This window comes from Alternaria ethzedia, assembly GCF_023757985.1.
Source record: "Alternaria ethzedia strain BMP 0044 chromosome Unknown scaffold_24, whole genome shotgun sequence".
Taxonomy (NCBI): Eukaryota; Fungi; Ascomycota; class Dothideomycetes; order Pleosporales; family Pleosporaceae; genus Alternaria; species Alternaria ethzedia.
This window is the reverse complement of record NW_026056217.1, coordinates 53,579-67,338: the sequence shown is the minus strand read 5'-3', so window position 1 is coordinate 67,338 and position 13,760 is coordinate 53,579. Positions and strand designations below refer to the sequence as shown.

Sequence of the window (13,760 nt, the reverse complement as noted above, 5' to 3'; positions counted from 1 at the left end):
CGTCGTTTGGTCCGATGTGGGGCGACCATCGCTCTCGATCGCTGAACATGCCATATTCGCATTTCGATCCTATGCTGGACGGAGCAGAACGCCCGCCAATCATCCCTGCGTACCTAAGTAGTGTGCACAGAGGTGATTCGCAGAGACATTCCAGCCACCTTGTCACAGGGTCCCGGCCCACATGAGTGGACGGCACCGCAAGTCAGCCTTGTTAAGGCCGTAAGGCCTCCCACTAGCAGGCCGGAGTCGCAGACCATTAACCCCCGACCATGTCGACATCTGGCGTGACAACCTGTGGTAGACTCGATCGCGCCAGCCATGTTGTCGAGAATGGGGGTTGGCTTTATGTATGACGTCGTGTTTAGAGAGACAATCGAAAAATTGAAGAGTTGCAAAGAATCGTATGAGCCAAATGTTGAAATCATTGTCGCTATTGACCGACACTCATTCCAAGCTAGTGTAGGCAACAGCGGCGCCATCTGCATCTATGCACACCAATTCCCAACAAGCGTTCCAACCGTGCTGTATCCTCCTTGGATGAGCCAATTGACTCTGCTCAAACTTCTCTAGTTTTAAGAAACGCCATAGCAATGCGACGACGCAGAAAATGCTGCAGTGATAGATGAATAGGAACGGGAACGCAAATGCAAATGCAAAATAAGGGTATCATGAACGAAAGTGAAGGGTTTGTGGTCTTAACGGTCTGTGACCTTTTCTTGGCGAGTAAATCTCCTGTCTTTCGCCGTAGACGCTCCTAGCGAAGGTTTAAGGCGATGACTCGAACCGAAGTAAGAGGTATGGACGACGTAGGCGATGAAACAATGGTTTTGTGGGACGTGACAGTCGGTAGTCGTATCAGAAGCGCAACAACTAGGAGGACGTTGTCGAAGATTTCCTGGACGCTTTAAGATGAATCCGCTTGACATGATCTCTCTGCAAATTGTCAGTAATGCTCTGCGCATGTGAAGCATGTCAAATTTACCATATTGTCCACGCGACTGAAGACCCTGTCGCATCCGTCCCAGTCACACAACACGCCCGGGTTGTGCTTGGCCTCATGTCTCGCAAGATCCTTTTTACTCGAAAAGCCTCCTCCTGTAGACTGTGGGCAGTCGCCATGGCGGCAGAAGAAGGACTTTGTATGCCTCTTATAGTGCTTCCTGAGATCGCAGCCGCGGGTGAAAACTGCTCTTGAAGTGCATCCTGGGAAAGCACAGCTCCATGTACCATTCTTGTTCGGGATACCATAGGATCGAAGATCCGGCGAGGAAGGAGAGAGCGACCGTGACAGTGCGGGTGGTGATCTTTCAGAGGGGACGTTGGACGGCATGCCATGACCTACGGACGACGATGTGGAGTGCGATCTTGACGGTCGAGACGCACCGAAAGATTGTGAGAGCAACGTCGAGTCATGCGCAAGCATCGGGGGAGATGCCATCTCGGAGAAAGATGGGTAGGAATACGACGTTACTTGAGGTAGCGGTATTGATGATGGTTGTGTCGACCAGAGTGCGTGAGGTGGGTATGGGGACTCCATGACCGGTCTGTAATCTTGAGGTGGAGTGTACATTCCTGCGTGTGCGGACATGGTCGTTTGGGGTCGATGAGCCATGTGGTGTAGTGGTGGTGAGTACATGATGCTGGGGGGTGATTGACATGTGCTAGAGGGGTAGAGGTGACCCATGCCGTCAACCGGCGCCATGAGTGCTAGTTCTGCTTCGGACGAAAAGAAAGTCATCGTGGGTGACGCCAGGTGTCGTGTTGTTCTGGAGTGGTTCGCAGGATGGTGGTGATATAACAGGAAGGGGTATCTGGTGGTCGTCAAGTGGCCGCAAGTCGAAGCCAACACGGGTTGTATATCATGCAGAGAGAAGGCCAGTGCGTCTTAAGCGGGAAGTGCAACAGATGGGTGAGAATGACCAGTCTTAAGGCACAGACCCAAACTCTAGGGATTAGGGTATGGTAAGGCTGCTAGTCCGGGGTGTACAGGATTAGCCCGGGAGCGCACTAGGGACCACTCCACAACGGTAAGGCTGGGGCGTCAGATTTGTCGAGAAAGCGTAGCGGGCAGTGGCGGTGTTGTCATATCTTGCAGTGCCTGAAACTCCACCGGGCCCTGGAGGACGGCCTGAAAGGGACCAAGTTAGAAATTGCGAACGCTGAGCGGTGGACCATGTGGCATCGACTGGTCAATGTAGATCCGGGGCGCAGACGAAGTTTGCAATGCCCAAGAGGATAGATAGCTACGTCGGGTCAGACATCCGATAGAGGAGTAGTCGCTGCTGCTGGTCATAATGGGACGTGGGTAATTTGACTAACGCTTGCTGCGCTCGTCCCAATGAGATACCGTCCGTAGTTCATGGTCCCAGTTCAGACCGGGTGCATAATCCATTCACAATTGCGGTGGAGAGCGAGTGAGCCTCGCGGGCCGGCTAGCTAATCCTTGTGGGTGAAGGTACCGCCAACATGGCGACCGCACCGCTCTAGCGCTGGTCTGAGGAGTGGCCTACTAGGGTTAGTCCCAGGAAAGCTTCTGCCATTTCGCTTTCGCCTGTGAACGATCCTTCGAGCGATTAATGCGATACCTTGCAAACGGCCAGCAGCGCTTCGGCTACCGAGTTCTCTGCAACCTCCAGCGATGTCTCGTCTGGGCTGAGATGGTACGTACAGAGCGACCGGGCGATGTGTGCAGGGCGCAACCACAACGACAGCCACCCTTCAGACTAGTCCCACGGGCTGCGGACCAACATCAGAGGCGGTAACAGATGAGGGGCAAATGAGCGCTCCCCATGGCGTTGGAGATGATGGGCTGCCGATCGCAGCATGGTAGCAAAGCGACGAGAAGCGGCCTTGGGTGGTCGCTTACGCCGGCAAAATTTTTGGGCGTAGCGCATGGGGATTATACGCCCCGCGCTACTCTTGGGCCGGGTGCCGTGAGATATTTTTAACCCCTGCCGCCTGGAGCACAGCAACCTACATACAATCAGGAATCATAGGGCAGGGTCTGAGTAAGCGACGTTTCAAGCGGTCTGTCTGCCAGCAATTCTACAGCTTTCACCAGCATTGTCCCTCCAATAACACCAACGTCGCGCTCTAGACAAGCGAGCCGTGTTTGCCAAGACAGCTCCTGACAGCAACGGTTTGATTGCGTTTCTCGACCTGGACACCTAGCTCCACTGCGTAGCATGCAGTGAGCCTGTTGTCTTTGACGTGGCTAAAGAGCGAAGGACGAAACATGACCAACGAGCGTGATAGATGGAAAGACGGATCCACATGCTGGCCAAAGCCAACGACAGTCTTCGAAGCGCCCGTTGTTCCAAAGCGGTTAAACTTGCTTTGCAAAGACTAGTACATGGTTCTTCTTGATCGGGTTTTGCGACCATGAAGTATCTACACCGCGTTGCCTTCGGACCGCCGGACATAGACTGTTTCGTCCGAGATCTGCATCAAGACTCTTGGGCAACACGTCGAGGAGCAGGATCGGAGAAGCTTTTCCCAGATGATCAAGGAGGTCTGGATGTCAAACATCAGACGGCCCCATCACAGCACGGAAAACGCCCGTGTAATAACGGATACCCAGGCAGTACCCGGGCTGCATCGCGAGCAGCAGTCAGCATGCGCTGTCCGGCGCTTCAGACACTGCGCTATATGGACCGTATGTTCAAGCCAACACACCTGTGTATGGAGAGCGACGATTTGGAGGCTGTATATTCCTACGCACTGCCTTCTTCAAACACTGTGAAGGCCCAGGATGGCTGACAATCACCTCCGCTTCCTTACCAGTCGGAAGAACGGTCGAGTGCCAGACAACACTTGCGGTAGGTAGCGTTGACCATGTACTCGATCGGTGACTGCCAGGCGAGCAACCACTGCAAATTGACTGACAGTCAAGAATCGGGGCTTGCGTCACACTGCACACTCTCGTCACCTTCATCTTCGCTCAATTCCGTCGTTGCCTCCATAGCTCCACTGTCCAGTGACATATCCAACACGGGAGCTACCATCCGCACTGCCTGTATGGACCAACAACAGCTCACACGCTAGTTCATCCGCAGTCGCTCAGAAATAGACAGCGTCCACTAACGCACTTGATCTCAAGCTAAACAAAGCCAGTGTGTCGCAGTGATGGGGCCATGGACAATCAATCGAACGATGCTGTTAATGACAGTGCGAATGGTGGTCATCAGGCACTAAGGCAAGGCTGATTCCGCTCTGCAAAGGACAGAATGTCATCGCAAATCTAACATACAGCCGACAAAAGCCTGCACCGTGTCGACAGACAAACACTAGTCTCTATTCATCATCTGTTTCGAGGAGCCCGGCACAAGCTGTCCTTCGATGTGAAGACTAGCTGGCAATAGTCACCGTGACAGGCGATGATCTGCATACACGCAAACGAAGGATTTGAACCGCTCTCAGGCTTTCCATGACAACTTTCTTTTAAGAGTCATGCAACAGTCATATCAACATTTCTAGAACTCATGTTCAAGCATTGTAAGACTCGGCCCGAAGCCGATCATGCAATGAGACTAACCATACTGAGGATGTCATACGATTGGATGAATAAAGTGTCAGGGGTGTTTGTTGATGCCGCACCGGTATGGACCGTCTAGGCGACCACCAAGACTACCGGCTATCCCAGTATGTCAAGCATCAAGACCTAACGTCCCGTCCTAATGGCGTGTAACGGCCCTAGGAACCTTCATCCCATACTCGACAGCGGCATAAGCCGAATGTACTTACCAGGAAGCATATTCGGCCCCAACATCGCAGCTCTGGATCTGTATACTGCATCAGTCCATTTCTAGCCAGAACCCAAGACATTGTACGATGTGTGGTTAGTGGGGCCTCCAGTCTTCATCTAACTGTCGAAGACGGCCGGCTTCTCTCATTCACACCAACCTGTTAACTTCATTCCTACCAAATCTATTATTAGGTATCGCGACTTTACAGCAAACACTTCTTTCGAAAGGCGTTGGAAATCGGAATGAGTGTCGAGGGGTGAAACGTGGCAGTGCTTGTTAACACAGCCTCAAATCGCCGACATAATCTTCAATCGCCGACCTGCAGATCCATAATCGCCGACCTACAAAATCCCCAGCATCCAGCATCGGACCCCACAGTGGCTACGACGCTAGGAATCTTTCCCACGTGGGAACGCATGTCAATGCTGGGAGTCGCAGTTGAGCCGTAGCGGTGGGTACACCGTGATAACTACCGATGATGGGACGGGATGCCTAAATTGCGAGCGGCGAAATTCTACCGCAGGATGCCTGAAACCTTCAGCCTCACATCTGTAATTAAACTTCACAAAATGACGTTTAGAGGCTATGTTGCTGATTCCATCCAGCACCGAGTTGACCAATTTCCCAGCATCGGCTTGATAGGCAACATCCATGACAAGAATGTGAAATATGCATGATCACAGTAGGAATCTCTATTTTTGGGCGCCAGTTCCCCCCAAGACGGTCTGATGGATACCCACCGGTTCACGAGAGGCTTGGTCGAGAAAGCGATTTTCACCTTAGATCAAAGTGCGTGGTTCTCGGGCCCTCCACCGCCATTCTCTTGATTATACACCAGCATCAGTGATGACAAGAAGCCTATGATAGAGAAACCCATGTCTAGAAAAAAACCACTTGAGCAGCTGAGACGTGCAAAAGCCTGCTGGACTCACATCGTTGTCCACTCTGTTACCTGTCGGATATCCATAACCTTGCCTTCAGCACCATATCTCCCTTGCGCATCCCACAAATCCCTCTCGGCGCAAATCTCTGGTCGCCAACGCATCGCTTCCCTCATCTTCCCTTCACTCTTGTTCTCTACTATGTCTGCAACCAGAGAGCCGATTGCAGGGCATGCCATGAAGCCGTTTCCAGATCCTCCGACCGCTACAATCAAGCCTTGGACATTAGGGTGCTTGTCGATGAGAAAGATGCGATCCACAGTATCTACGTCCCAGCATAAACGCGCGAAGCTCAAGTCTCGGGTTGCAAACTGTGGCATTGTGTCAGAGAGAAGAAGGCGCATACGTGCTTCTGCTTCTCTCGGAATCTGTTGTCGCGCAAACGGAACGGAGCGCATCTTGCCACTGTCGTTGATGACTGGATTGATGTATCCCGGATGTTCATCGCAGACCTTTATTTCGTGTCTCTCGGTGTCGGGTTCGATGAAGAAACCGCGATCCACGCCATACAGCACAGGTAGGTTCCGGTACTGCTTCGCTTCTTCGGCTGAGAGGGGTAGATGTGCAAGTGTCCAGGCTGTGGGTCGAAGTTGACTCTCGAAGTCTAAGAGTAGGTCACTGTTCGCACCAGCGGATACAATGATGTGCTGAGCCTTGTGCTCAGAGCCGTTCCTCGTCTTCACCCCCGATACTGCGCTATTGTCCGAATTATACAGCAGCTCTTCGACACCGCCCTCCATGCTGTCGGTCAAGAATTCCACACCCAATCTCACGGCTTCTTGATGCATAGCTCTGAGAGCTCCACTAGCGAACACCCACCCTGCGCCTTTCTTTTTCCAGAAGCCCCTCCAACCTGGAAAGTCGCCCTGTAGCAACCCTCCTGGCATTGTTTGCTGGAAATCATGTCTCGTATTCAGGGCTGCTGGGGATACTTTCTCGCCTTTGGCATACTCTAGACAACGCTGGTAGGCTTCCTCGCCAACAGCGGCCATGATAAAACCCGTGTCATGGTAAAAGGGCGAGAACAGTGGATCGCATTTCCATGCATGCATTGCAAGCTGGGCCAGTCGATTCCAGAAGAAGTCTTGGAGAGAGTCAGACTCGGAGGGGTCGTTACTCTCTTCCGCGATCTTATTAAGGTCATTTCCTGCGGAGATGGGCGAGGGGAAGGAGCTGCCGTCGAGGACTTTGATGGAGGTGTGACCGCGACGAGCGAGCTCGAGGGCAATGGAGCAGCCCCATGTTCCAGCACCTACGATGAGGATATTGCTGCTCGTCGGCAACATGGTGGACGCCCAGCTTTGCGTCATCGAGAATGACATTAGCCGACGATGAAGCCTGCCAAGCCAGGACGCGTGAGCACGTGGAGATAAGCACGCTATCTCGAAGCGGCTGGGATCCCCGCGGCGAAACTTGCGCGATGGTACTTTGATGGCTGAGCGACAACCTCGCACCCCCTGATGATGCGCATACGCCCTATAATACCGCGCAATGTCTGGCGAGGAAACATATCTGTCCGCCAATGGAACCAGGCGCGCTCCGTCGCCACTGCACCTGGCGGTAAGCGGGCGCGCTCAAAGGAGCAGCACCACTACTGGACCGATGAGAAACTATCTACACCTGCCGAGTATTCCTTGAGTGCGGCCATGGCGGAAAGGATACATCCCAACAAGGAGGAAGCAGCGCCGAAGAAGAGGAGAACACGGAACGAAGGCGCGGCGATAGTAAAAGGCGGCGTTCACGTCAGAACACAGATCGTAAGTCCCGACCTATGCGGTACGTCAAGTCCCGGAACACCCATCTTCGCTGAGCGGGACTAACGCCAGATACCCTTAGATGACGTCCTCAAATACGCCGGCCATACGTTAGATAAGCACAAAGGCTGCGATATCCTCGACATCAACCCTGGCGCCGGGCTCTGGTCACAGAAGCTGCACGAATACCTCCAACCGCGCAGCCACGTGCTCCTCGAACCGCGACACGAAAAGTTTAAAGACTTTCTTGACCCTCTTCTCACTGCACCCGGCTCCAGGTACTCACTCGTCGAACAAGACCCGACCGTACTCCAGACATACCGGGACATGGTTGCAAACGGTGTGTTCCCACACCAGACTGTGCTGGACGCTGAAGACCCCAAAGCACAGGAACCAAACAACACCCTGTTAGTGACTGGCTCTCTGGCATGGGATCCAAGACTTCCCGGCCTTGGTTTTGACTCAATGGCGAAACAGCTCGCCTACCACTTTGCCTCCGCTGCCTGGACAAACGATCTATTTCATGCCTATGGCATGGTTCGTACCTTACTGTGGGTACAGCACGACGACTTTAGCGGCATGATTGCCCAATCTATCAACGAAATGACCAAAACAAACCGCCTCATGCAAATGTTACAAGACACAACCCTCTTCATCCAACCAGAGCGCGCCTCGCGCAGCACGGGCAGAGCCTCTTCGGGCCGTGAACCACAGTACGAGATCGAGGCCATTGTCCGCGCTCTGAAGAAAGGGAAAGAGAATGGGATGGAGCTACCATCACATCGGCGCGACCACATCCACGACTTTGCTGAAGAAGTCGACCAGATTTCCAATGGCACAGGCGTGACCAGTTTTCAAACGATTCAAGATTACCTTCGCACGCAACAGTTGGCGGGTAGAAACCCCATTGGCCTGCTTTCACCTGGTCTCATCGAGTACTACGATTTCATGAGACGTGTAATCAACGTCTTTCCACAAGTCGATCTTAACGATCCGACAGATGCAAAAGGCAAAAGAACCAAACGGCCGGTACCCCCTGACCACCCTTACAAGGACGACATACGGAAATTCTACAGAGAAAGTACTGGTATGGCGCTGACTCAGAGAAAGAAACTGTTGGCAGCATCCATAGCAGACATTGGCGAGGCTATATACAAGCTCGAATGCAAGATTGTTGACATGCCAGACGGCCCTGAAAAAGCTGCTGCAATGGCCGAGCTAAGCGATCTTGAAACCCAGTGGAAGCAGGGCCTCGACAGTCAAAATGCCAACTATGCTAAGGTACCTGCAACAGAGATCGATGACCGCCTCGCTATACGCTCGCCGCCCTCACCTCGTCTCCAATCCGACTCCCGTCCTTTCGAGCCCCTCGTCATGCGTAAGAATGAGGCTTGGCCCCAGAGCCGGCTGGCCCTCGTCTCTGCTGAGCCCTTCCCCAGGCCTGTCGGCGGATCCCCCGACTTCTACGAGTGGGCGCGAGATTTTATCTTCGGACTCTTCGCGCACCCCTCCGATGGTATCAATCATGCTCTCGACAAGCTGCAACATGGCCTCAGCGACATTATAAAAGATTGTCCCAGTTTGAAAGATCCGAAGAAAGGTGGTAGACTGCAAATGGAGCATCTCAGGGTTAGGATGCTAACATCCGAGATGATTCTGGAGCTTGTGGAAGCGTACAGGACCTGGCCGTTCAAAGAGCCAGGCAGTGATAGCAATCAGTACTTCAAGTACAAGCATGCTGGACAAACGTGGATTGGACAGTCTGCGGATCGATGAGGGATATTGAATACACATCATGTTGCCACTGTTTCTTTGAGACACAAGTACAACACGACATAGTATCGATCCTTCTGAAGTTCAGCATTACGCTACGTGTGTAACAGTGTCTTCGACAACATGGTGTGCATATTGGCAACCGATTGCAATGACAAGAGCGAGCTTACGCCTTGTTACCTCGCCCTCTCAGGTGAGCATATCTCGAGCAGCGTTGATTCCATAGAGTGAGCTTTCATACTTTCCAACTTGGGAAACTTTTGTACAAACCTTCTCCGAGTATCATCCTATTAAAGCTCTTGTGGTGTGGAGCTTTCTCGCCAAAGCGGTGCAGCTGGGTTGCCGTCCTTGCACAAAGCCGAGGGTGCTAGCTGTCGTGTCTCTGTATGATATCGAAGGTGTCAGAATGTTGAAGACTGTTGAAATTCCCTAGAACTAGTAGTGAGCTCCAATAGAGGCATGTCGTACTTGTTCGCATAGTCCCTTTACTTCTCGGCGGTCAACTAGGTCGTTGGGAATCCTCCTTCGTGCTGTGCAAAGACAGCCAGAGATGGCGCAGGATCCCTATCTAGTCATCTCTGAGATCGATCCTCATTCCTATTGATAGCTCATCTCTCCAATATAACGGAACACCCCCATATCGTACTGTCTACACGGCGATTGAGAAGCGCAGAATAAATTGAACGTTTGGCGCAAGCCGTCGACGAGCACCCTTGAATTCGTGGACCATATAATCAGCAGGCTTGCATCTGACAGCATCTGCGATTTGAGTGGACAGGATCTGGCTTTCGTCTGACACAAGAACGACGGGATGATCAGCAATAACATGGTAGGTCGCATTGCTGCGGCAATCGATGGACAGGGTGAAGGCTTAATTAGAGGCGTCATTGAACCGCCAGACGTGCAAGGTCGCCGACATGCATCCCGGAAAGTAAAATTAGAATTGACGCCACCCGTCGAGTGTGTCTCTAGAAGACATTAGAGGGTAGACCGCGCGAGGCTGCATGCGCTGGTGAGAGCGAGGCACTTTGCAAGGTGGGTGGAGATGTCCCTTGGTACCTAGGTAGCCAACGCGGGAGTAGGCGCGCTAGTGGACGAAACAAGCCTAGCCTCTTTTTTCTTCCCGTGCATCCAGATGTCGGGTGCAGGTGGCTTCGATCGAGCCTTCCAATTACCATCACATCACGCCCACCCTACAGCTTCACCCGTATAATTTGAAATGTCCGGAGCGGAGAGTAACCCGAGGAAGCGGAAAGCCGAGGCCCGCGAGCGGCACGACGGCGGCGACAAACGAGCTAAGGTGAGTTCTTTTCTTCGTACCACTGTCAAAACTCCTCCCGTACTTGCATTCTTGGCTTCCCAGTTCCATTTTCGTCATGCAGCTGCAGTGAGATTCATCAGGCTGATCCGAGACATCAGAGTAAAAGAAACTGGGATATGCCCCGCAGGGACGGCAGTCAGTCTCGTACTATCAAACCCGGTGATGCGGGCATATGGGCAACATGCGCTATGAAGAAGGAAGCAAAATCTGTCTCTGATCTGCGGGATCTATTCCAAGAGGTTAGCGATATATTGATGCTGCACCATCCGCGAGCGACAGTGCTGGTGATGCTGATTCATGATAGTACGCTACTACCCTGCACGGCGCCGCCGGTTCCAATGGGACGGCTGCAGAAGACAGCTCTGACTCGGAAGGAGGTGATATCGAAGCTGAGATCCAGAAAGAGCTCGCCGATATTCGTAAGCCGACTACGAAACCCTTGTTCACATCTCTCAAACTCGACACCCAGTGCTGTGAGGATAGCCAATCACACTTCCGACCGCTCGGGCTGACTCAAGAAAGTGATATTTTTTAGGACACGCTCACCTCTCGAACCTGTCTCCTTCGTACATAAGATCTGTCAAGATATTGCTGATGGCGCTCAGCCGAAGAACTTACGCTATGTCAAGCGACTAACACCAATTACTGCGACCGACAAAGCCACGCCACAGGGTCTTGAGGCTGTTGCGAAACAAGTCCTTGCGCCTCACTTCCATGGATCAGATCAAGCGGGGAAAAAAGTGAGCATTAGCTTCTTCTATCAGATGATGTAGTGTCGTCGTGCAAAGATCTCCGCTAACGTGTGGTTACCCAAGTTTGCGATACGCCCATCGATCCGCAACAATAAGGAGTTTTTGAGAGATGGCGTCATCAATACAATCGCAGCTGCAGTTGGTCCTGGGCACAAGGTCGACCTGAAGAACTACGATCTTCTCATTCTCGTGGAAATTTACAAGGTATAGTCATACCCCACGTGGTGATCACACGTCTCACATGCACCGCATAATGAGATCTTGACAGCTGCTTACATCCGACAGAATGTCTTAGGTATGAGTGTGGTCGGTCCTGACTTCGAGCAGCTCAAACGTTTCAACATCGAGGAGCTTCGTCAGCCGTTGCCCTCCGTCAAACCTCAGGTCGATGGTCAGTCAGGGAACATCGAGAATGGACGTGTCTGAGAAGGAGACGAGTGGAATCGGTGCGTGGGGCAGCCGTCGTGGTGCTAGAACGCCTCGCGCAGCAATTTCCACAAACTGAAAAAATCTCCGATCGGGACCACCGTGGCTTGCATACGTTTGCTCGCGGGATGAGGCAAACGTCTAGTGGATCATCGGAGTGAGCACAGTAGCCACCTACTCATCGACCTGACATCCGGCGTGTTGCTACTACTCGTCTCCGAACTGCCGGGTGCATACTGGGTGCGGGCTTACATAGCCGCCACAGCAATGGCACACAGGCGTGGAATGTGTGGAAGTAGTTGACTAGCTACGTAAAATATTGGGCCGGGCGAGTTGAGGGCCCGTACAGACATGACACTGCGTTAATCACAGCGTTATTTTTTGCACTGTCAAACCTACACCCAATCGTCTCTCAGATTCCTAAGGATATGCTATCGAAAGATGTCGGTCAATGGTATCCTTCAGCCGTCTCTCGGCAGAACCAATCATAATTCGCGATGCGCGATATCCTCATCGGGTGCCTAGCCACTTGTGGGTATCCTTGACGAACGCTGAGAGCGCCAATCTGAACGCCTCACGCGTCCTTCTCCGCCTCTACATCCGCCTTCGCTAAACAATTCGCTTAGAATACGCCGCTTACTTACCAGTTCCGTACGCGCATGATAGACTTTTGCTTTTCGGCTGAGCAGTGCATCGGCGAGAGGATAGTCGATATGGCTCGGGGACTGGTTGGGACTTTCAGATGTGCTACTAAGTGTCGACTGTCATGCGATTCGGTATGGCCGAACCAAGGAGATGGCTTCATCAATTGAGATCTATCAGAGTCGGTCTTGCTCGGGCTGGCGTTACTATGCTTTTGTTTCCGACATTCGTCGGGACATTTTTGCGTTCAGATCGAGCATCCATGATTCTATGAGAAAAGAGCTGGCATTGACTTTGTTTGCGCAATCGTCAAAACATTCTTAATGCATAGCGATGTCCTCGACATGCAGCATTCAGTCAGCTCCAGGCCTCCACTATCGAATCACGCTAAGCCCCCCGCCCCCTCAATCTAGGACGTCGCTGCTCGGCCCTTCATAATGCATCTTCCCCCACTGGATGTTGCAATCTTTCCCCTCACCAGTATGAGCCGTGGAACGTACGCTCTAAAGCCCGTTCGGCCCTCTTCGACCACTTCGTCTTCATCTTCGTCTTCATCAGCATCTTCGCGGACTGCTATCACAACAGTCGACTTTCCCAGCATACAAAGAGTCATCAGAGCAGTCTTTCGGTCCTCAAGAATCAATGTTCAGCAAATTGAAGTCCAGCAAGGGTGCATACACCAGGTTTATCTCGCAAGACTTCAAGATGGCAGCTGTTTGATACTCAAATGCCCACCAGCTTATAACATCCGACTCCTCCGGCATGAGAAGCACTTCCTGGAGACAGAACGCAAAGCACTCGAGACACTGCACGAGTATACACAAGTACCTGTGCCCCAAATCATCAAATATGATAGCCATGGTGGACCGCTTGGTGCACCATTTCTTATGATGAGCCACATGCCTGGTCGCAAGCTCTCGGAAATCGCGCCATACATCTCGACCAGCGAGAGAAACTCCATCGACCACACACTAGGCACACATGTCCGCGCTCTGACTGCACTATCTGCCACCCAATTTGGTATGACACACCGTGTCTTCGTCAAAAAGGGCAGCAACTCCTGGCGCGAGGCTTTCTTTGCCCTCCTCGAAGCCGCACTACGCGATGCTGAGGATATGCTTGTTAACGCACACTCCGAAAGTATACGTTTCTGGGTTGGCAAACACGCACACTGCCTGGAAGAAGTTACCGAACCGCGCCTTGTAGCGCTCAATCTCTGCGACCCGGAGAACGTGCTCATCGACGAACGTACCAAGCAGGTCATAGGTCTTGTCGGATTTTCGAACGTCATCTGGGGCGACCCTCTCATGAGCGGCGGTATCGCGGATGGCAATGAAGCGTTCTTCGCCGGCTTGGGAGATTACCCTGTGAAGACTGGGGGCGCGAGGGTCAGGATGCTGATGTAA

At 52.4% G+C, this 13,760-nt stretch overlaps 4 protein-coding genes across 4 annotated transcripts; 3 read left to right on the top strand and 1 right to left on the bottom strand.

Annotated features, from left to right (window-relative positions):
* Positions 1-5,673: 5,673 nt before the first annotated feature.
* J4E87_008019 (uncharacterized protein) lies at positions 5,674-6,972 on the bottom strand (the record flags this gene model as incomplete). Its single annotated transcript, XM_049379612.1, has 1 exon — positions 5,674-6,972. The coding sequence occupies one exon, from the start codon at positions 6,970-6,972 to the stop codon at positions 5,674-5,676; it is 1,299 nt and encodes a 432-aa protein (XP_049230499.1).
* A 174-nt stretch (positions 6,973-7,146) lies between these two features.
* J4E87_008018 (uncharacterized protein) lies at positions 7,147-9,216 on the top strand (the record flags this gene model as incomplete). Its single annotated transcript, XM_049379611.1, has 2 exons — positions 7,147-7,462; positions 7,523-9,216. The coding sequence occupies 2 exons, from the start codon at positions 7,147-7,149 to the stop codon at positions 9,214-9,216; spliced, it is 2,010 nt and encodes a 669-aa protein (XP_049230498.1).
* Positions 9,217-10,432: 1,216 nt separating this feature from the next.
* On the top strand, positions 10,433-11,712 carry J4E87_008017 (uncharacterized protein; the record flags this gene model as incomplete). Its single annotated transcript, XM_049379610.1, has 6 exons — positions 10,433-10,513; positions 10,633-10,773; positions 10,839-11,007; positions 11,057-11,274; positions 11,350-11,490; positions 11,572-11,712. 6 exons carry the CDS (start codon positions 10,433-10,435, stop codon positions 11,710-11,712), a joined length of 891 nt encoding a protein of 296 aa, XP_049230497.1.
* A 1,124-nt stretch (positions 11,713-12,836) lies between these two features.
* J4E87_008016 (uncharacterized protein) lies at positions 12,837-13,760 on the top strand (the record flags this gene model as incomplete). The annotated part of the gene is made up of 1 exon (XM_049379609.1): positions 12,837-13,760. The coding sequence occupies one exon, from the start codon at positions 12,837-12,839 to the stop codon at positions 13,758-13,760; it is 924 nt and encodes a 307-aa protein (XP_049230496.1).